This window comes from Notolepis coatsorum, assembly GCF_963971535.1.
Source record: "Notolepis coatsorum genome assembly, chromosome: 1".
In the NCBI taxonomy this organism is placed as follows: Eukaryota; Metazoa; Chordata; class Actinopteri; order Aulopiformes; family Paralepididae; genus Notolepis; species Notolepis coatsorum.
Window position 1 is genome coordinate 294,329,431 of NC_140165.1, and position 22,373 is coordinate 294,351,803.

The 22,373-nt window shown below is 41.0% G+C and overlaps 1 protein-coding gene across 1 annotated transcript in view; it reads right to left on the reverse strand.

Annotated features, from left to right (window-relative positions):
• cadm2b (cell adhesion molecule 2b) overlaps positions 1–22,373 on the reverse strand; it is a gene marked incomplete at both ends in the record, with an annotated part of 425,499 nt that overhangs the window by 74,828 nt on the left and 328,298 nt on the right. Inside the window, one exon of the mRNA XM_084328310.1 lies at positions 13,672–13,821. Coding sequence (XP_084184436.1) covers positions 13,672–13,821 — 150 coding nt within the window. The remainder of the gene's footprint in view (positions 1–13,671; positions 13,822–22,373) is intronic.

Below are 22,373 nucleotides of genomic sequence, written 5' to 3' on the forward strand. Positions count from 1 at the left end.
TGACATCTCCCTGCCTTTTTTAGTGTGTCTAATTTCAGAAGGCAGAGGTATTTTTACCACCTTTATTTGTGAATATATTCAGACTCAAACTTTAAAACAAACACACACGCACGAGCACACACAAAAACAAAAACAACAACAACAACGACAAAGAAAAGACACAGCAAACGGAATTCTCTTGAATTACATGTAGGATGACAAACTGCCTTCTGTGAAGGGACTAAAAGGGTTGAAACGCCGGGATCGGAAACACTCTTGGATGTACATCAAACACTGACACATGGCCACGCTGTCATTCACACACCCGGGGGAATTGTAAGCAGAGAAGGTTGAGGACAGAGAAGGTAGAGGAGTACGAGAGCTGACAGACATAAGCAGGGTAAAGGATGCATCTACACAAGAGCTCAAACAGCAGGCGAGAGAAAGAATATCTCTCGCCAGTCACACGGCTGACCTCCGACTACAGTCACGCGTCGAGCCTTGAGAGAGTCTGACTGAACAGGACAACTGTACATAAAATAACATATAACTACACTATACACATAACTGTGACATGCTCGTCGAAATCCGCTCTGTGCTCTCTGAATGTATTACACACAGAAGGCTGGAACGTGGGCTCTGCCTCTAGTCTTTGTATGGATCGGGCGGTCTGAGACGTTATTTACAGCACAGCGCTGGCACCTAAATAAACATGTAGACATTTAGATCTAATGACATCGATATTCCTCGCTGTTTGGCCCGGGGTTTGAAGTCTTCTGATTAACAAACCTAAACCTGCAGATTCCTCCTGAGCAACGTCAGAAGGATCCGCCCCTTCCTGACAAAAGAAGCCACCCAAACTCCTCGTCCAATCAACAGTCATCTCCCGCCTCGACTACTGCAACGCACTGCTTGCTGGCCTTCTGACCACTGCCACCAAGCCTCTTCAACTCATTCAGAACGCAGCGGCCCGCCTGATCTCAAACCTACCAAAGTCAGCCCATGTCACCCCACTTCTCAGGGACCTGCACTGGCTCCCCATTGCCGCACGAATCCGCTTCAAGGCCCTCGACCTGGCATATTAGATTAGATTGTACTTTATTGTCATTATATTTGCATACAACAAGATTTGGGACTCAAACTTAAGGTGCAGCATATCGTGCAGCGAAGGGAACGACTCCCGCGTATACCTCCAGTCAATGGTCTCTAACTACACACCCTCAAGACCCCTATGCCCTGCATCTTCTGGCCGCCTCAGACCTACAGTACTCCTATCCGAGCTCTGGGAGGGTCATCAAAGATAAGTTGCCTATTCTCGGTCATTGCCCCACAATGGTGGAACGAACTTCCCACCACAGTTAGGACAGCCGAAACCCGTCCAATCTTTCGCCGTTGACTAAAGACCCACTTCTTCAATCATTATCGGACACAAAAAAAAATAAAATAAAAAAAAACTCTAACCCTAGCTAACCTTACTGTCATGCACTTGTCCTAATATACTAACCTAACCTACACTGTAGCACTCAACACATTGTTACTCAGCTGATAGAGTTGTACCCTTCCTGCTGTCTTGTTGTACAAAACTTGTAAGTCGCTTTGGATAAAAGCGTCAGCTAAATGACTAAATGTAAATGTGACAAGCCGTTCGTGAATGATTGCAGTTCATGATGTCATAGGAGGATGGTCTTCTTTGCATAAAGACATAACAAATGTGTTCCACGGATTCAAGGAAGTGGTATAAAATAGTTGAAAATATATATAATATGCAAGGGATAGTCAACGAGTAGGTGTGCGTTAAACGGTTTTAAGGCACGACATGGAGGCGAATAACCACCTGACGTGCAGCGGAATGCCTTAAAACTGTTTAACGCATACCTACAACTTGATTATTCTGCTTATATCATGGTAATTATAAAGTGCAATCCTTATTCAACGTAAATGCACCTTCTGGTTCTACTGGTATGCGCTTGGTTGACGCGATCAGATAGCAGCACTCGGGAGATCGGATTTTATATATGACATTTATTTTCCTTTCAGATTTTCCTTGCAGATCTTCGGATTCCAATAATCCCCACAATGAACTTTAGGAAATGTTTATCTTACCGTTTGACGGCGAAATCATATTGTAGAATCAAACAATCAAAACATAGGCTGCTCTGCAGCGGTCAAAAAACCGTGTCGCCACATACCAAACATTCTTAGAACACTGGCTGTGTGACGGCCAGCCCATTTTATACACCTGATGCCTGTTTCCCCAAATTAGCCACATGCATCTCAATTGGCATCTCCACAATTAGCTTATCAAAAATATAATAATTACAACTATACATGATCACAAAACCCATTATTTATATAAGTCATGACTTCATTCATACCGATAACAATAATAATAATAATAATAATAATAATAATTTCAAAACCATACATTTGGCACTAACAGTGATTATATAGATTATGGCATTTTAAGTGCTTCTAGCTATGTATGAAATATATGAAATATAGACTATAGACCTATACAATTGTTTACAAAGTAAACTAAATCATACATTTGGCTAACAATGTAACAGTAATTTTGCCAACAATATAAAAATAAAAGCAAATGTTTTGCACTCGCCTTTGAAGTATTATATAAGAATTTGGGGAGGAAGCCTACACTATGACATGCACCCCTTTATTTCCTCATACACGGGCCTGACCCATATTCCCACGGTTCCGCCTATACCAACCGAACCAATCCTTTTAAGCCACGATTCTGCTCCACTGACGCGGTTCTGGATTGATTGATTGAAAACTTTATTAACCCTCCAGTCAATCTTCAAAAAACTCCCACCTTTCTCCCTAGTGACGGAAACTGCAATCTCAGTAAAACATATCTTTTTCATGTATTGTTCAATTTTTTTTTCATGAATATCATTATTAACTTCAGTCCTCACCATACATATCGAATATTTATTCATTTTCAGGATTTTTTATTTTTTTTAATTAGGGTTAGGGTTAGGTTAGGGTTACCATGAACTATTCAGGTATATTTGAGTCCTTCCCTTATTTGTGGAACATTTATCAAATAAAAAGTAGTCCACTTTGAAAAAAGACTACCATGTGTAGACCTACTTTGAAATAAAACACAGAAAAGGAGAAAAAACACTGGCATCTGTAGACCTACTTTGAAATAAAACCCTGAACTATGCAGCTCTATTCCTTCCCTTATTTGTGGAAAATCTATAAAATAAAAAGTAAATTTTTCGTTGTTCGCAAATTTCGCACCACATATCAGGCATACTACAGGAAAGCCTGCATCGTTAGTCGTGAAAGCAAATTAATCTGTCCACGCTGAATTAAACCCTCTATTTTCCTCAGACTTTCCTTTTTTTGGATTTATCCATGGTTATAGCTTACTGGGGGGTCGGAAACTCAAGATTAGCCACTTGCAACTATCTTAGTTGATGAAATACTTTTTCATTTCAGTGTCACAGTATGACATCGATCTAAAAAAAAGAAAAGAATAATAATAATAATAATAATATCTTTTATTTATTTAAATTTTTTTTTGGGCCAGGGAGCCGCAGCTGATTGGCTAAAGAGCCGCATGCGGCCTCGAGGCCGCAGGTTGCCGACCCCTGGGTTAGGGTTACCCTAACCCAAACCCCCTAACCCTAACCCTAAAGAAAATAATGGTTAAAATCCAGAATAAATACACAAACTACTTCTTGGAGGCCTCATCCATCATGTTACTTATGATTCATTCAAATTTTAAACTGTACAGGCTGTGTATTAAATTTTTTTTTTAACATGATGGTCAACCTGTTCATTTCTGCGACTAGGGTGGAAGCAGTGGCGAATCTCCTGGAAGCCAAGGGAAGCCAGGCTTCCCCATTAAAATATGAATATGAAATATGAAAAATAAAACATTTAAATTTAAAATTTAAATTATATATATTTTTTTCAATAGTTTACAATAATAATAAAAAATCATTATTTTTCATCTCTGTGTTATATATATATTTTTTTTAATTTTCTCCCTCTTCTCCTTCTCACTCTCTCTAACACTGTCAGACTCACTGAGGCAGGCTGGCAGTCACTGTGCTCAGTCACTGCAGCTCAGGCAGAAGGGGAGGAGGGAGGTGTCTTTCCCTAGCTTCCACCACGTGATTCATGGGTGTGGAGTCCAAAACCAATTATTAGCCAATAAGATTTGAGCTTAATAAAGCGGTTCCCACACGATAACACGGGTCCGTCTGACAGAAAAGTACTCTAGCGTCTTCATACGGGCATGCCCTGGAGGCACGTCCATCTAACGTGACAACGTCTGAACGTCATCCCCTCGCGGGATTGATTGATTGAAAATGTTATTAACAGAGCGGGCACGTTCGAATCCTCTATTAGTGTATCTAACATTTAGCACTTTAATAGCAACTTATTTTCGCCGGTGGGACATTTACTGAGGACCACTGTGGATATTATGATTTAACAAATCTATCTGTCCAGGAGGAGCGAGGAGGACCACATTATTGGCCAGGTAAGCAGGCAGCCTAGCAGTTTCTAGCTTGGATGCTAAACTACTAACGTTATCAGGCTAGCTTGGATGCTAACTAACGTAAGCTGGTCATGGTTCATGGTGACTAACGTGAGCTGTTTGTGTTATAACGAGACAGCAAATTAATGAATGAATGAAAACTTTATTTAACAGATTGCAGAATGGGTACAATACAGTACGGCTCAATACACACAATTGTTAAGGGGATGCAGACCAGAGAAAGACTTTCGTCTTGTTTACATCAGGGTCCCCCATTTTCAATTCATATTATTGACATTTATGACATACACAACATACATGGTGACTGCTTGGCTTAAATATATAAAAAAATATATATATAAAAAAATATTAATAACGTATTTTATTTTATTTTAATAACATAATTTTTTTTGGCATCCCCTGTTATTTTACCCACGCAACGCCACTGGGTGGAAGGTATATAAAACACGCTTAATAGTGATTTTTTAAGAAAAACAAACATGGATTATTGTAATGTGACTCAAAGATGTGATACTGAGCTACTTTCCTGGCATATACATAAAATATAGCCAACGCTATCCACAAACACACATGGAAAAAAGGCTATTTGATGAGAATTGCGACAAAGGTGCAGAATGGGTATAATACAGTACGGCTCAATACACACAATTGTTAAGGGGATGCAGACCCCCCAGGGTCCCCCATTTTCAATTCATCGTAACATTTATGACATACACGGACATACAGATAAACAGTACTGTTACATCCAGACATTTATGACATACAAGATATACAAATATACAGTACTGTTTAAGAGACAGAGTTTCTGGAGCGGCTCGTCATTCGCCCAATTTCCCTGCCTTATCCCCTTTAAAATGTCATGTATTACTTACCCGAACAGGTAAGTACAGGTAAGTATCTATATTGTAATGTTTAGAATTACGATAAGCACAGGTAAGTATATTGTCAGTGCAATGATTATAAGTTATCCTGAAGTTTAGAATTACGATAAGTGTGACCGATCGTATGTTACTCTTTCTGCGTTGTGTTCGTTTTTCGTTGCCCCGAGGGAGTTTCGAACCCGGGTCGGCCGCACTGCGGGCGACAGCATAGACCGCTATACCAAGAGGTGAATTCACTTCTATGTGTCTTTTAAGGGGAAGTTAGTTTAACTCGCAGTGCCGCTTACTGCCACAGTCACTTCACAACACACACGTCCATCGTGACTGTGGATATTACTCACAGACTTCCGTTACATAAGCACAGATAAGTATATTTTCAGTGCAATGATTATAAGTTATCCTGAAGTTTAGAATTACGATAAGCACAGGTAAGTATATTGTCAGTGCAATGATTATAAGTTATCCTGAAGTTTAGAATTACGATAAGCACAGGTAAGTATATTGTCAGTGCAATGATTATAAGTTATCCTGAAGTTTAGAATTACGATAAGCACAGGTAAGTATATTGTCAGTGCAATGATTATAAGTTATCCTGAAGTTTAGAATTACGATAAGCACAGGTAAGTATATTGTCAGTGCAATGATTATAAGTTATCCTGAAGTTTAGAATTACGATAAGCACAGGTAAGTATATTGTCAGTGCAATGATTATAAGTTATCCTGAAGTTTAGAATTACGATAAGCACAGGTAAGTATATTGTCAGTGCAATAAGTTATCCTGAATATCCTGGCTTCGGCATCAACATGTCACCTGTCTAATTATGCTTTCTTGTCATCCTATTCAGACCTCTTCCACGTACTGCTCACTAAGGTCTAATGTCAGCCGTATGCATGCCCGCCTCTCTTGGCTTAACGTTGAAAATAGATTGTCTTTTAATATACTTGTGCTGTTCAAGTTGGTCATGAGCAGTAAAACTCCTGTTTTTATACATAATCAGATTGTTTTTAGTAATACTGTGCACGAGCATTACACTAGAGGTTCCAGTAGTGGGCAGCTTGAATTGCCAGGTCCTAGAACCAGCGCTTTGGGGAGATCTTTTATTCTTAGAGCATTAACTCTTTGGAATGGCCTGCCTCGGAACCTCTGCTGCATTTACAGTAGATTCACTTTTAAAAAGAATCTTAAATAGTTTTTAAATTGTTTTTAACACTGTAAAGTCATTTTTTGTTTTTGTTTTACACTAATGTAATTTTAGCTATCTTAATTGTTACAGTAGGTTCATTATGCATTGTGTGTACTGACTTTTAATAATTTAGTTTTTGCAATAGTGATTGTTTTTGTATGTTTTTTTGTGTGTGGACCCCAGGAAGACTAGCTGGTTGCTATCGCACCAGCTAATGGGGATCCCTAATAAAATCAAATCAAATCAAATTGGCATAACGACTAACATTGGGATGGGAGAAAAACGGAAAAAAAGAAAGGGGGAAAAGATTAAAAATTAAATAAAAAAGGCCACATTCCCCTTTTAAGGGATCGGGGAAGAATTCCCTATAGGTTCGGGATATCTGCGTTTTCGCTTCCCCCCGGAATGGGGCCTCTTTCCCATAAAATTACATAATAAACATCTACCCCTATCGGGCAAGCGCTCAGCTCCCCCCACCGAGGCCACTCCACTGAGTGGAGTCTATCACAGGCCAGCGTGATCTTATCCCCTTCCGGAGGCGGCTCCGCCTGGAGGCTGGTCGTAGGCTAAAGGAGTCTCATCCCCCTTTCACGGTTAGAGACGAGCACTCTGGTGACAGGTGAAAGGTTCCTTTCCTTGCCTCATCCAATCCCAGCTGACCGCACCTGCCCAGGAGCGCGCGGCTCCATGTGCATCCTCCCAAAGCCGCCGGCATCAGGCTGCTGCATCGTTGCTCTAATAAACTATCGATTTCTATGGAATCTGTTAAACGTATCCTTCTGTGTCTGTCATCGTCAGCTGGGTTGAACTCGTGAATTGGTGAGTTTTCCTTCCCTGCCGTTCGCTTATCAAGTTGATAAGTCAGCTGTGCTTGCTGCAGTTGATAACGAGTACAGCTGTGTGCTCTTTAATGTTGCTATGGTTACAGGTCCGGTAGCGGATGAATTTAGAACGGCGATTCAACTTGAGCCGAACTACGTGTGCATTAAACACGCTTTAACGGCGGCGGCCGATCAGACAAGAGCGTATAAGTCCCCTTTGCCGTCGCATTGTGTTCCACTGACGTCTGTTCATCAGAGAGAGGGTGGGGGGGGGGGGGGGGCAGAATAGCCCTATCTCCAGCCCTTCCGCTGTGCAGTTAGTCGTTGGGGCTGAGGGGTAGCATAAGGTTGAACCGAACATTTCATTGGCTCCTCCTGGAAAGCAGAGTAAATGGGAGTGGGACGGTCACAGCCCTCTGCCAAGCAATTAACTGCTGATCTGGCACAGCTGAGCTGTCTTCTCAGGCATCCCACCCTTCTGCTCGCATGAAGCGGTGTTGTTCCACGCCCTCCATTTCTCTTGGCCTCCCGGGCATTGTGTTAGATGTGCCAATAAAGCTTTTCATCTGGCTGTTTAAAGAGTAGATGGAGGAGAAGCGGTCTCACACTTAGCCCGGCTAACCTTCCGCTCAACAGAGTACATTTATTTTGTCATCTGCATTTGCCCGGGATAAGACGCATTGCAAATGGCTGCCCTTAGCAGGGGCAACGCAGCCTTTTACAGAGTGCACTCCTGCCTCTCTCCAAACCTCCTACCCGCTCAACCCCATCAGCGCTCTTCATTTTACATTATGTAGAGAGAAAAATAAATAAATAAGACTGATTCAGCGGAAGCTTGGTTACTGTCAGGATACAGGAGAGCTAGAGGAGAGTGTTTTGCTATTTCAGAACTCTCTTGTGCTCTAATTCAGGCATGTTGCATGGAGATGACCTCGTGAACACCATGTGAAACGACTGATGGAAGATATCTCATGTCTCGTATCCATGGGCAGAGCGGGGGTGGGATTGTTGGGCTCCAGCCCTGAATGTTTTCTCAAAAGCTTTTCGGTTTTTAAAAATAACTTGTGTCATTTCCCCTCTCTCTCTCTCACTGGACCGACAAATCATTGAAGCAAAAGCTCTATTACGGGGGGAAATAGTAAGCATCCAGAGAGCCTCCCCCTCCCCCTCTATTTACATGAAATGGTTCAGTCCTGCCCCCTCACACCAGGTGTGAACAGTAGGTTGCCTGGCTGGCAGGAAATTGTGAGTGAGTGAGTGAGTGAGTGAGTGAGTGAGTGAGTGAGTGAGTGAGTGAGTGAGTGCTAGTGGAGTATCATAATCTGCCATCCAAAGAAAACCGAAAAGAAAGTGTGGAATAATGAATTGAAAATGGGGGACCCTGATGTAAACAAGACGAAAGTCTTTCTCTGGTCTGCATCCCCTTAACAATTGTGTGTATTGAGCGGTACTGTATTGGACCCAAAGAAAGAAAGAAAGAAAGAAAGAAAGAAAGAAAGAAAGAAAGAAAGAAAGAAAGAAAGAAAGAAAGAAAGAGAGAGAGAGGTAGATAGATAGATAGATAGAGAGAGAGAAGACATGTGGACATCTGTGCTCTACTGAGCGCACCTTTCTAGTCCCCAGATGAATGTGCTCTCTTGACTTTGGCACAGTAGATGCGCGACGTGTATGCTCGAGAATGATAATAATAATAATGCTCTTCAGATTATATTATCAGCGACAGACAGCGTCAATGTGAGAAACACAACCCCCCCCCCCCCCCCCCCTCTCGCTCTGAAGAATATGCATATTAGATCACTCAGTGATTAACCGCGACGGGCATATAGTAAATAAGGATATAAAGCATTGCGCACGGAGTTTACATAGAAACAGCGCGACTCCCCCGAGTCCCAAGAGGAGTTTTCACAGGCTGCAGAACGCAGGACTGAAGAGCTCACGTTAAGCATGTAATGACTGAAGCCGCGTTTTGATGACATCATCACAACAACACGAAGTAGAAAAGACTCACGCACATCCCCAGTGTAGTCACAGGTGCTAGACTCAAAATAGATCTGGGCCCTATTCCCCGTACCTGGTTCAACTAAGTCGATCAAAAGTCCCATTATCCAGATTCAATTAACCCGATGTTTGAATCCGGGATGTTCCTGTTCCTCGAATGTGAATTCAGTCTTGTTCATTTGAACCAGACTTGAGACTCAGGATAATTGTGCGCGGCCGCCTCAGCTGAAAAGACAGCAGGTGTCGATCGCAGAAATCCTGATCTTCTAACGGCATTGATTGATTGATTGATTTAAAACTTTATTAACAGATTGCAGAACGGGTACAATGCAGTACGGCTCAATAGCCTCGCCGACAAGTTAAATGCATAATCTATAGGCTCATTTTAAGTCCCTCATTACCCCAATCAATCAGATTATATTTCTTTAAACGTGCCTGCTGGCAGTAGGCTTATGGAATGAATAATCAAATGAGATCTTGCTAGCGAAAATAATTAGTTCAACTCTTTCAGAATACGGATAAAAACAAGCCCAAATAGTATATCTAATTGATACGAATTATATTATGAGGATATCTGTACTGTATGTGCTTAGGTATTATGTACTATATAAATACATGGTTTCCAAAGAGAGGCTTGGAGGGAGGCTTGCAGTTACACTATTAATCAGGTTTTAATCTGTTTTGGACCTAATCTATACATGCATTGAATTGATTACCCTTTGGTTTATACCAGTGACACCTCATGTTCATCATCAGATAACAGTGCTTGAAAAGATAAATGCATTTTCTCAAATTCATTCATCAAAAACGTCAAAGGCTCATTCAATTTATCAAGTCACGTCACCAAATCCATCAAACAGCGCATCTCCTCATATATTTTAATCCCAGTTACAATATCACAATAACGTGTGACACTGTCACAGTGACAGTGATACAATTAAATACTCCACAGATTCAGATTCCTCATAATACATATCCACAATCCGCGCATAGACGCTTCAGCTTGAATGAAACGCATCCGGGTGCTCCGTTAAGCAAATACTCAGCGAAGAATATTAAACTAATCAGAGCCAAACACCCGATAGGTTTCATTCATTAAAAATATCCCAGCGGGATTCACATTTGCAATGATCCGTTTAGTTCGTTATTAAAATAACTGTGTGTGTCGCGAGCACCATATCCGTATAAATATGACGTGCATTATATAGGACAAAGTAAATTCATAGGCTGAATATGATTTATTATCAGCATTTTAGGTAGACCTATTATTTTACATTTCAAACGAAGCACAAAAACATAATTCAGAATGGCATAATGGGATCTAGACTGTGAGAAATATTTCAGGAAGCGAGCTGGCATTTCTTTGCGGGGCGTGGCCATGGTTCATCCAGCTAACTGAACTTAACCCTGCCCTCGACCAGGTTCAAACTTTCTGATCTGTTACCATGGCGATTTAGAAAATCCGACGTCGGGGAATGGAAATGTCTGGCTTAAGTCAAGCTATGCTGAAAATTATCCGGCTAACTCAGTTAGCCAGGTACGGGGAACGGGGCCCTGTAATGTTGTGGAAAAAACAACAACAACAACACGCGTTAGGTTACAGGTTGTTTCTGTTTCGGTGATATATTTTCGGTGAAAAAACTCTTTCGGCCAAAAGCCGAAAGGGCATTTTTGGCCATTTTCGGCCGAAAACTTTCGGTGGCCGAAATTTCGGTGCATCCCTAGTGTTATTCACAGTCAAAGATAATTATATATTTTTTTTAATAGAATTGACATTCTCCTTTGGTTCATTACAATTTACTCAAGCCTAGTAACAGACACACTATTTCTGACACTGATCAATATGTCCATAGATTCAGATACCAAGAACATGCAAATGGACCATTTATTTTTTTTTAAATGTTTATTCTACGTCCTTATGGAATGAGTGACATAAAAAAAAGAAATAGTTAAAAAAAAAAAAAAGTAAAAATATATATATAGGCCTATAGGTATTATAATTTTTGAATTTTTGAAAAAAAATGTATGGATGGAAGAGCCGCACATTGACGGGCAAAGAGCTGCATGCGGCTCGCGAGCCGCGGGTTGGCCACCCCTGCCATAGCTGCACAAATCCGCTTCAAGGCCCTCGACCTGGCATACCGTGCGGCAAAGGGAACCGCTCCCGCCTACCTCCGGTCAATGGTCTCTAACTACACACCCTCAAGATCCCTACGCTCTGCATCTTCTGGCCGCCTCAGACCTACTCCTATCCATGCTCCGGGAGGGTCATCAAAGAGAAGTCGCCTATTCTCAGTCCTTGCCCCACAATGGAGAAATGAACTACCCACCCCCAGTTAGGACTAACCTTACTGTCATGCACTTGTCCTAATAAACTAACCTACACTGTAGCACGCAACACGTTGATGAACATTGTTACTCAGCTGATAGAGTTGTACCCTTCCTGATGACTTGTCGTACAGAAGTTGTAAGTCGCTTTGGATAAAAGCGTCAGCTAAATGACTAAATGTAAATGTTCATGATGTTTATACTTGAATACGTTTTAAATAAAAATCGCTAGTTTTATAGAACAGTCTGGAAAGGCGGTTAGGTGGCGTAGCGGAGATTGCGTTCGTCACCAACCCCGGAGCTCCGGGGTTGTCACCAGCTTGGCTGGCCGCTCACACTAATACAATTGGCAGTATTAGAGGGTGGGAGAAGCTGGCGGGGTGGGTCCGGGTCGTTGTAAACAGCGACTTCTACAGTTCGGTCGGGGCGCCTGCGAAGCGCGGATAGGACTTGAGTGGGATAGTGTGATCCTCCCACACGAGTTGTTGCATTCATTTATTTAGTTTACATTTTATTTTGGATTTCATGGTGTTTTTGTTTTGTTCTTGATTTATTGTGATGTTTCTTCTTGACTTGTTTAAAGAAGACGTGTCCGGCCCATGGGGACATTAACGTGTGTTGTAGGGCCTTACAAATACATTTGATTTGTTTTTGATTTGATTAGGTCATAGAATTATAGTACAGTGGAGAAGTAAAAATTAAAATAGAATAAAAAAGCAGTGTAAACAACATAACAATATAATTAACTTTGGACATGCACATATGGGCAACAAGGTGCAATATGAGGGTATGTATGCCCTCTCAGTTATATTTGCCCTACAATAAATATAGTTACAATATATCTAATCTAATATCTAATCTAATATATAATCAAAAAATGCTAAATGCTAAAATTGCTAAATATATGCTCTATTTTGTCAGATATATAAAGGATAATCATCATGAATTCTCTCTCAAAGAAACAGGAGCTGGGGAATCAGGGTACAATTTTGAGGATTAAAGCCGCACGGACAAAGTTGTCTGATACATAGATCTTTTTGAAGGGTTTGAAAAAATCCGGAGGGGATCTTTAAGATTCAGTTAGACTTTAATTTCATTGTATTTGGAAGTGATTTTGTCTAATGAAACACCTTAGACTTCATTACTGAATCCAATCACCTGTATGGAGCCTCTGTTCTTCAAACCTCACCGTGCGCTTCATTCTACCCTTTCATTCAGGCGTCTCTCTCCCCATAATTGTTAAAAAGAAACACCTTCAATCGCAGCACCAATGATATTGTAGCAGCCACGGCGTCAATGAAAAGGGTAATACTGCGAGAAAATCTGCACGATGAACACCTATACACAACACCTCCAAGACCTGTCCACTGTTTCACTCAGTCCAATTCCAATTAATCAATTTTGTCACCTTTAAATTGGATTTGACCCGTGGGAGCACTGAGGATTGTGACTGCTCCCGGCCCAGGCGTTGTTTAACCATGATGCAACGCTAAGTCTCTCCAGGCAGTATGACAATCCATACCGCCATACAAATGTAGGGCAGCTCATGTACGCTAATTAAGCCAAATCACGTCACAATCCACAAGCATTACAGTGTCGCTAACAAGACATTCAGTGTTGCACGTTACAATAGCCCAATAACAACAACAACAACAACAGAAACAACTCTTCTGTTTCTGTTATGTTCTTGCCCTGAGACAAATGAAAAGACATAATTAAAGTCTGGTACTACATAGGGCAATGTATTCTCCTTCCCACCATCCCACATTGGTCACATATTCATTCACTCACTGGCAGGCAAACGACTATAGAGAGCATTCCATGTGAAAAGAATTCTGATGAAGTAGACGGCCGTGGTAATATAATCTGTCTCAGGTATCATTATCATCTCCTCATCGTTTTATCATTACGGTCTTCGGCCATTACGGCCGGGGAATATTACTCACCTTTCTTGTCCCCGAAGAAGAGGGTCTGCTGTGCCGGGTTCGACCACTGGAGAGAGGTGTTATCGTTGTAATCCACACGACAGGTCATGTTGGCCGTGGCCCCCTCCACCACCGTCACATTCTGGGTTATGGGGAATTGACCTTGGCTACCTGCACGAGGACAAGACAGACGTTGGGTCAGAGTCCGGTCATGAAAGAGAGATTTGCTTGTTTGGGTTTCATCGAGGTTGCTGTTATCTTGGGGATCCCTAGATCAACACTCTCAGACTCAGATTCAGATTCATATTATTTTATTGGCACAGCTTTTTTAAATGTACATACATTAAGAAAGACGTGAGATGCTTGTTTTTCCCGGCACCTCAACCGTAGTAGATTTGTAAACACAATACACAACGATCTATTCTATAAAAAACTACAAGGTATATGTTTTTTTTATTTTTTACAAGGTAAAAAGAAACAGCAGATAAATTAAGAAATATATATTTATATTCTACAGTGTAAGTAGCAGCAGTGTGTGCGTGTAATAAGTGTGTTTGTGTGGCGTGTAAAGTCACTTAACACTTTGAGTGCCACTCACGAGATTTCTCGGGTTTTTAATAGTGACGTAGAATGCCACTCACGAGATTTCTCGGATTTTTTTTCTTTTCTTTTTGCGATCTGAAAAATTATTGCATCACCCGAGCCTACCCGAGTATAGCTGAGGGGCGCCGGCGATCACTGTGGAAAAAAGCACCCCCTGTCGTCTCCCAGATGACATAAGTGATTTTGGAATGGACTCAATGAAAATGAATGGGGAAAAAAATCCGGTACTCCACATTTTCCAGTTCACTGATCCAGCCGGGGTTACCAGAGTTCATTCTGGAGCCTCAGAGCCCCGCGGATCATGGAGTTCTACTGTATCGCGTTGGATCCATACACGTATCGATTTTTTCGAATGGTGATCAGGAATTGGAATATACCAGTTGGATACCATCTGATGTCAGGTAAGGACTCTATGTTATCAGTGGTAGGATAATCAGAGTAAGTTTGATGAAGTTATAAGCTGTTTTGTGAAATGTCTTCTTTCGGTTTCACTGTAAAAGTCTGTGAGGAAATCAACGGAGCGATTATCAGTGCGCGGCCGTAATGTGCTTGCGTGCACATATAATATTGATCATCTAGCGTTTATTTGAAAACGATTCATAAAAAGGCAGACGAATATCAACGTTGTGGAATATTCCACTAAAAGACGATTTTCATAGAATGCTCCAGAATGAGCTGTTTTTTATATCAAAACGGGGGCTTTTCTAACTGCTCTGAAACGGAAACGACGCGATAAAAAAACAATCTACCTTCACAGCACTGACTGGAAAATAGTCTTTGATAATGCGATGGGCAGATTAGACACATAGCCATAATTTAAAACATAGATTAGGCGATATTAACGTTAACATTGGCGCCGATGGTGGCATTCAAGCGGTAAAACGGAAAACCAGGCGTGGCGCTCAAAGTGTTAAGGTGCTTTTTTGTGTTTGCTCATGTGATAATTCAGAGTCTATCCGTCAGTAGTCTGTTTGCCTGGTTGGAAGCAGCTGTTCAGTGTTCTTTTGTATGTGGACCTGAGACTGCTGTACCCTCTGCCAGACGGCATGAGCTCAAACTGTTTGTGGTTTTGGGTGGCTGGGGTCTTTCAGCATCCTGTGTGCCTTGCTGACGCATCGCTCGGTGAATATACCGTCTACGGTGGGTAGTTTGCATCTGCAAATCTTTACGGCCGTTCGCACCACTATCTGCGGTCATTCTGGTTGGCATTTTCCAAACACACACTTTGATAAAATAACGTCCAATTACGGCTGCGCGCGGCCATGAATATACACAAGAGGCTGCCGGCACACCAGGTTGCTGGTCATAATGTGAGCCACGGGGCTGGGTGGACGAGAGCAGCGGTCTGAAAATGCAAGGCTTTTTATTTTTTCTTTCCTTTTTCCACAGAGAACAATGTTAAGTCTCACTCTCCCCGAGCGTTTCCCTCAATGCCTTATTGCCGGGATGTAATTGGTAGCATGGCCTAATTAGAGCTAGTCATGTTCTTCCGTAGAGAGAGGCTACAGCTGCAGCTGGGTGGTAAATTGACACATAATCCCTGACACTGTGGGGCCTTCGATCCAAGCGGCTGCCCTGCCCAGAAACAGGAAACAGCCACTCGTCACAGTACGCCCGAGACATCCAGATGAGGCCTAATCACCCAGCCTGCTGGATTTTACCTTCTTATTCCACATTTGTACTTGTCGTCTCTGCAAAGTCCCCTAATTACCTTCCAGAGGCATTAGTACACATGTGTTTTATTGAACTCTGGCAGACTTAAAAAAAAAGAATAAAAAAAGAATAGAGTGTCTCAAAAACCAATACTGTCGTGCTGAGGAGGAGCTTGTGTGAGAGAGGAGACAATGAAGAAGCCAGCCATGTTAATGATGACAATTGTAGACAAACAGTGTTGCAACCAAAGACCTTTTAATATTGGAAGTTTAGAATGCCTGGCCGGCAGGTCCCATGGACATTAGAACGAGTTACATTACTCGGGAGAAACAAATGTATTTATGCGGTTGCAATCGTTGAGTTTCTGTTTGAAACACAATTACCTAACAGTGTAAGGTCACTTTCCCTGTTTTTCAGTAAAGATTATTTTGAAGGCAAACCTCTACTTCAGTGTCCAAACCGCACGCATAGTAGTAATATATTTAAATGAGAAGTAGTAAAATTAATTGGTTATTGGAGAACACTCTAGTGCTAGATAAAAAAAAATTTTATCCACTTTTTCTCCTTATTTTTCTATTTTTCTCCCATCCCAATTTTGCATTGCCAATTCTCCCCTCCAATTCTCCCCTCCCCTGTCTTGAACGTTGCTAGACTATGCCTCCCACTGGTCGGCTGTAGTGAGGATAGAAGCCTTGCATCACGTGTCCCCTCCGGTACACAAGGAGGCAGCCTGTCGCATCTTTTCACCAGACAGCGAGGAGTAACGCGTGGGAGGCTCACGCTGCCCCCGATACTTCCTGTCTCTGCTGTACAGGCGTCACCCAACCGACCTGTAGTAGGAGTCGCTGTCCACAACGTCCAATCCCCACCCATCGACTTTCCACCCGCTACCTCTGCCAATTGAGATAGTATGACGACTGGCCCAAGCCGCAGGCAATGCTGACTCGGGGAGTCGAGACCGGAGTCTCTTGCATTGGTGACGAGCGCAATCTCGGCTACGCCACCCAGCCGCCATAGTGCTAGATTATTGTATAATGGCAATATGTTTAACAAATGCATTATGTAGTTTGCTTATTGTTTGGCTCACTTTTGTATCTATTTATTTAATTCTTTTTACTATTCTTCTTCTTCTTCTTCTTCTTCTTCTTCTTCTTCTTCTTCTTCTTCTTCTCCTTCTTATTGTTGTTACTACTACTAGTATTTACATATTTTATATACCCAACAAACTGTCTCTTTAATTATCTTTTTTCATAAACCCACCTCTAATTCAAACATACAATACAATATGTTCACTCAAGCAACAGGAATCTATTATAAGACCCCCCCCCCCCCCCCAACCCCTTACTGCAGGTGGTACTCAGAGAACAAGGTTGTTAAGGCAAATGACCGTTCACTCACAATGTTAGCTAGCGCACCTCGGCTCATCAATTTTACAAACACAGACTGGGAAATACACAAAGGTACGCATGTTAACAGGAAATGAACATGCTCTACAGTTGAAGAAACATGAGTAGATTCGCACCTTAATCACAGACGCACAGAAATAACAAAAGGTAAAAATTGAAGAGTGAAGCCGCCTCTGGCAACACATGGACCCGTGCACAATCCTGACGTGCTGCACCGGAGTGCTATTTAGCAGCTGGGGGCAGCTTTTGTGTTTTTGTGTTAACAACTTGCAAATGCATTCGAGGATGATTTAGGGAGATGCAGAGAAAGGCATTGTTTAGTCTGACCTCTCTCCAGGAATACTGTAGGCAGCGAGGTCATACATTACATTATGTCGTAATCACAATAGCAGCTACGCTTACTGGCTGCTTCTGCCTTTAACTCACCATTTAACTCTGGCATATACACTGAAATGTATGATATAAGCAGATGTTAAACTAATTCTTCAGTCTTCAGTTCAGTCTTTTTGAGTCCAGTATTAAGTGTGCAGCCCAAGTGTCAGGAAAGCCTATCCAATTGGCCATGGGGTTAATCAGGGTAGACTTGTGCGACCTGTGTGACCTGTGTGTAGACCTGTGTGACCCTTGATTTATCATTTACTAAATGTGGCTGATTTTACAGGTGCATCTTGCCTGCTCCCTTGTTCATAGTAGGGAGAAATAGAGATTGCTATAGGATTGGGGTCCGATTGCAAAACAGTATAAAAAGGAAAAACACAAGGGGAAGATGTTGGCACTGAAGTGAATGGGTGCCAACATCTTCCATCTTCATCTGCAACATCATATAACCATTACCTGAAGTAACAGAAGAACAAAATATACAGTTAACCAAACCAAAGAAACTATAAGAAAAATAAAAAATGATAACTGTCCACTGTCCAGGTAGTAATGGGTTCACAAATAAATTGTATAAGGAATTTCAACAAGAAATAATATGATGTATATTTCACGATACTATGGTCTAGGGCCCAATTATGTGAAGTCTATAATTGGGCCCTAGATAAAAAGAGTATGCCCCAACATTGAACTCTGCCATCATTACTGTAAATCATAAAGACCCAGCAGACTGTTCATCATATCAACCAATCTCATTATTGAATGTTTACTAAATTGCTTACATCAAACTTAGCAAACAGACTAATATTATAAATTCTCACCAATCTAGCTTTGTTCTCAGCAGACACTTGATAATGTTATAATGGAATATTATATATTTTTTGTATCTACTTTTCCTCCTCCTTTTTTCTGTATTTTCTCCCATCCAAATGTAGTCGTTATGCCAATTCCCCCACTTGCCGGTCTAGGGAGGGTTGATAGATACTATCACATGTCCCCTCCAATACATGCGGAGTCAGCCAGCCGCTTCTTTTTCACCTGACAGCGAGGACTCTCACTGGGGGAGCATAACGTGTGGGAGGCTCACACTACTTCCCTCAGTTCCCTCCCTCGCTGAGCAGGCACCCCGACCGACCTGTAGGAGTCGCTGTTTACAACGAGCAGGATACACACCCCGCCGGCTTCCCACCCGCTAACATTACATTTACATTTAGTCATTTAGCTGAAGCTTTTATCCAAAGCGACTTAAAGTTCTGTACGACAAGTCATCAGGAAGGGTACAACTCTATCAGCTGAGTAACAATGTTCATCAAAGTGTTGTGTGTTACAGTGTAGGTTAGTTTATTAGGACAAGTGCATGACATAAGGTTAGTTAGGGTTATTTAAAAAAAAATTATATTATTATTTCAGATAATGGTTGAAGAGTCAACGGCGGAAGATTGGTCGGGTTTCGGCTGTCCTAACTGGGGTGGGTAGTTCATTCCACCATTGTGGGGCAAGGACTGAGAATAGGCGGGGCTTGGATAGGAGTAGGTCTGAGGCGGCCAGAAGATGCAGAGCGTAGGGGTCTTGCTAACACTGCCAATTGGTTAGTATGGACGACCGACCAAGCCGGAGGTACCGCTGAGTCGCTGACAGCTGGATTCGATACCAGTGTCTCTGCAGTGGCAGGCAGGCGCTTAGTCCGCTGCGCTACCCAGCCGCCCATAATGGAATATTCTCAAAAGACAATACAACAACAATTACTCATGTTAACATTAGAAAAGGCTTTAGATAGAAAACTATTTTGGAATGCAAGAATATGAGTAAACTGTACCCTTTTGAGATCCTTTGATTTTTTAAAGGGAACATGATAGGGGGATCCTCTCTCCCCCTTGGTTGTTATCTTAGTTATGGAACCTTTAGCAGTGAACATAAGAAACAATCAAAAGGTACAAGAAGTAGAGATTGGACATGAAGAACATGAAATGGCAATGTATGCAGATGATGTGATTATCTGGGTAGCATGAACCTTTGCATGCATTCCACTCTCCCAGTGAAACTCCTAGCTGTGGAAAGAAGTGGCTGGCAATGGAGGAGGTGGTAGTCTACAGTAGGGTAGCGCAATCTAAGGGAATTGGCATAACGACAAAATTGGGGATATTGGGCACAAGAAAAGAGAAATAAACACCTATTATTCAATCAAAATATAATAAAGATCCCCCTTCATACATCCTTGATGGCTTCCTCAAATTATATCCAACTAAAAAGGGGGTTGAGTCAGAGATATAAGACAGAATGATCTATATTAACATCTCATCTTTGGCTACTATTATAAGTTCCTGGGAACAAGATCTGGAAAGTTCATTCCTCATCAATATGTGCTAGGCATAGTTCACACACATAACATAAATGCAAGATTGTCAAACAAATTAATGCTATTAGTCCTGCCTGTAACATATGTAAGCAGACCCCTACATATTTTATACACATGCTCTGGCCCTGTCTGGCTCTAACCAGCTACTGGACAGATATTTTTAATATATTCAAAGAAATATTTGATAGAAACATTGACCTGGATTCTCTTACAGCTGTCTTTGGGCTTCTGTTTGAAATGGGAACATCCAGGGAGATGTGAACTGTAGTGGCTTTTCCTCACTCTTAGCTAGATGTTGATATTGAATGGTAGTGGCTTCTCCTCTCTTCTCTTCTCCTCACTCCTAGCTAGACGTTTAATATTGCTGAAGTGGAAGCCTGTCTCCCCACCTACACACAGCAGTTGGATTAAGGGGGTCCTACAGGCTCTAAAACTAGAAAAAACAAGATTCTCATTGAAAGGATCTCTAGCCACGAGAAAACATTATCACCCACGCACAAACCGTAATACCTTCATTTTATTTAATTATTTTTAAATTATTATTTGTTTATGCTTTGTTTGTCCATACTGTAGTGCTATTTGTTCAAATGTGATTTGTTCGTGTTTAGTGTTGTTTTCTTTTTTCATGTCTTGGGGATGTGGGACAGGTGGGTGTCCTGGGGTTGTGAAGGAGTGGGTGGTTGTTCTTGGGATGACCCTTGACCCTTTGTACATTTAAAAAAATGCAAATAAACAGATGTTAAACAGACAAATGAACACATTTGTATATATTATATATAAAATTAAATAAACAATAAAGAAACCACATCAAGCTGTTAGCATTATAGCGTAATAGTGGAGAAAACAATGACAATCACACCCATATAATGTATTCATACTCCTAGGAAAATCCCCCATGCACTGCTTCTCACATCAGACCAGTACCTCTACAGAATATTAAGAATAACAGCAATTTAACAGATAACTACAAATCTGTCTGAAACCATTGGCACCACAAATAAGAAAATGGATGGAAACAATCAATTACATACATAGTATGGAAAGGAAAATAGGATCAGGAATCTAGGCAACCTTTTTGAGTCACGATGGGAAAGGATCACAAAAAACGATATGCTCACATGAAATACAAAATGGAATAGAGTGGAGAGGGAGCGTGTGTGTGTGTGTGTATTGGGGGGGAGGGTATGTGTACTCAAGTGCTTGAAATCCTGGGCGCTTGTATGCATAATATTAAATATATCTATGGTATGTATGTGTATGTGTATGTGTGGGTGTGTGTGTGGGTGTGTACAGTAGGTTTATATGGATAGGTGCATGGACGGATGGATATGTAGGCAAGATATCAAATCTAGGCCAGGAGCAAATACTGAATAACATACATGACAAGATGAACCCATTTCCAGGCCCAAACCAAATAAATACAAATAGATACCGTAGCTTGAGGGGGATGGGGGTGTGTGGGTGCTATGTGCTATGGGGGTGTGTGGGTGCTAAGCTGAGTTTGATGTAGTTCCATGTGATCTGGGAGGGTCCAGGAATGTTGATGAGCGTGGTGGGGTTCTCTCTTGAATCTCAGATTTTGGAGGAGAGTGGCTCACATCACTGAAAACGTTTATTGGGCTCAACGTTTTGTTTTTGTTCAAATGTTTTTTTTTGTAATTAGGCTATAAATTAACTAATTAAATGTGTATTTGTTTGTACAGTATTTGTATATATGTGTATTAATTACCATACCTACATGCTGTCTGTGACACAATATGTTGTATGTGTATACTTTCCTTTTCTTTGTGGGATGTGGTGGGGATTGATGTGTGGGGTGTTTGGGGGACAGGCTGTTCCGGGGGGGTTCACGTGCTTTCGAGCAACACTGTACTTATTGTACATATTTTATGCCTATTCTTATGTCTGCTCTTTCTACATTGCACTACTTTTATTGTCTTTGTATACCTATTCTTATGTCTGAACTTTATGCATTGCTTTTATTCTGTCAACTGTATGCAAATATTATGCCCTATGTTAATTTTATGCTATTTGCTGTGAAGCACTTTGAGCTGCAATCCATGTATGAAAGGTGCTATATAAATAAAGTTATTATTATTATTATTATTATTATTATTATTATTATTATTATTATTATTATTATTATTATTATTATTATTATTATTATTATTATTATTATTTATTATTATTATTATTATTATTATTATTATTATTATTATTATTATTATTATTATTATTATTATTATTATTATTATTATTATTATTATTATTATTATTATTATTATTATTATTATTATTATTATTATTATTATTATTATTATTATTATTAA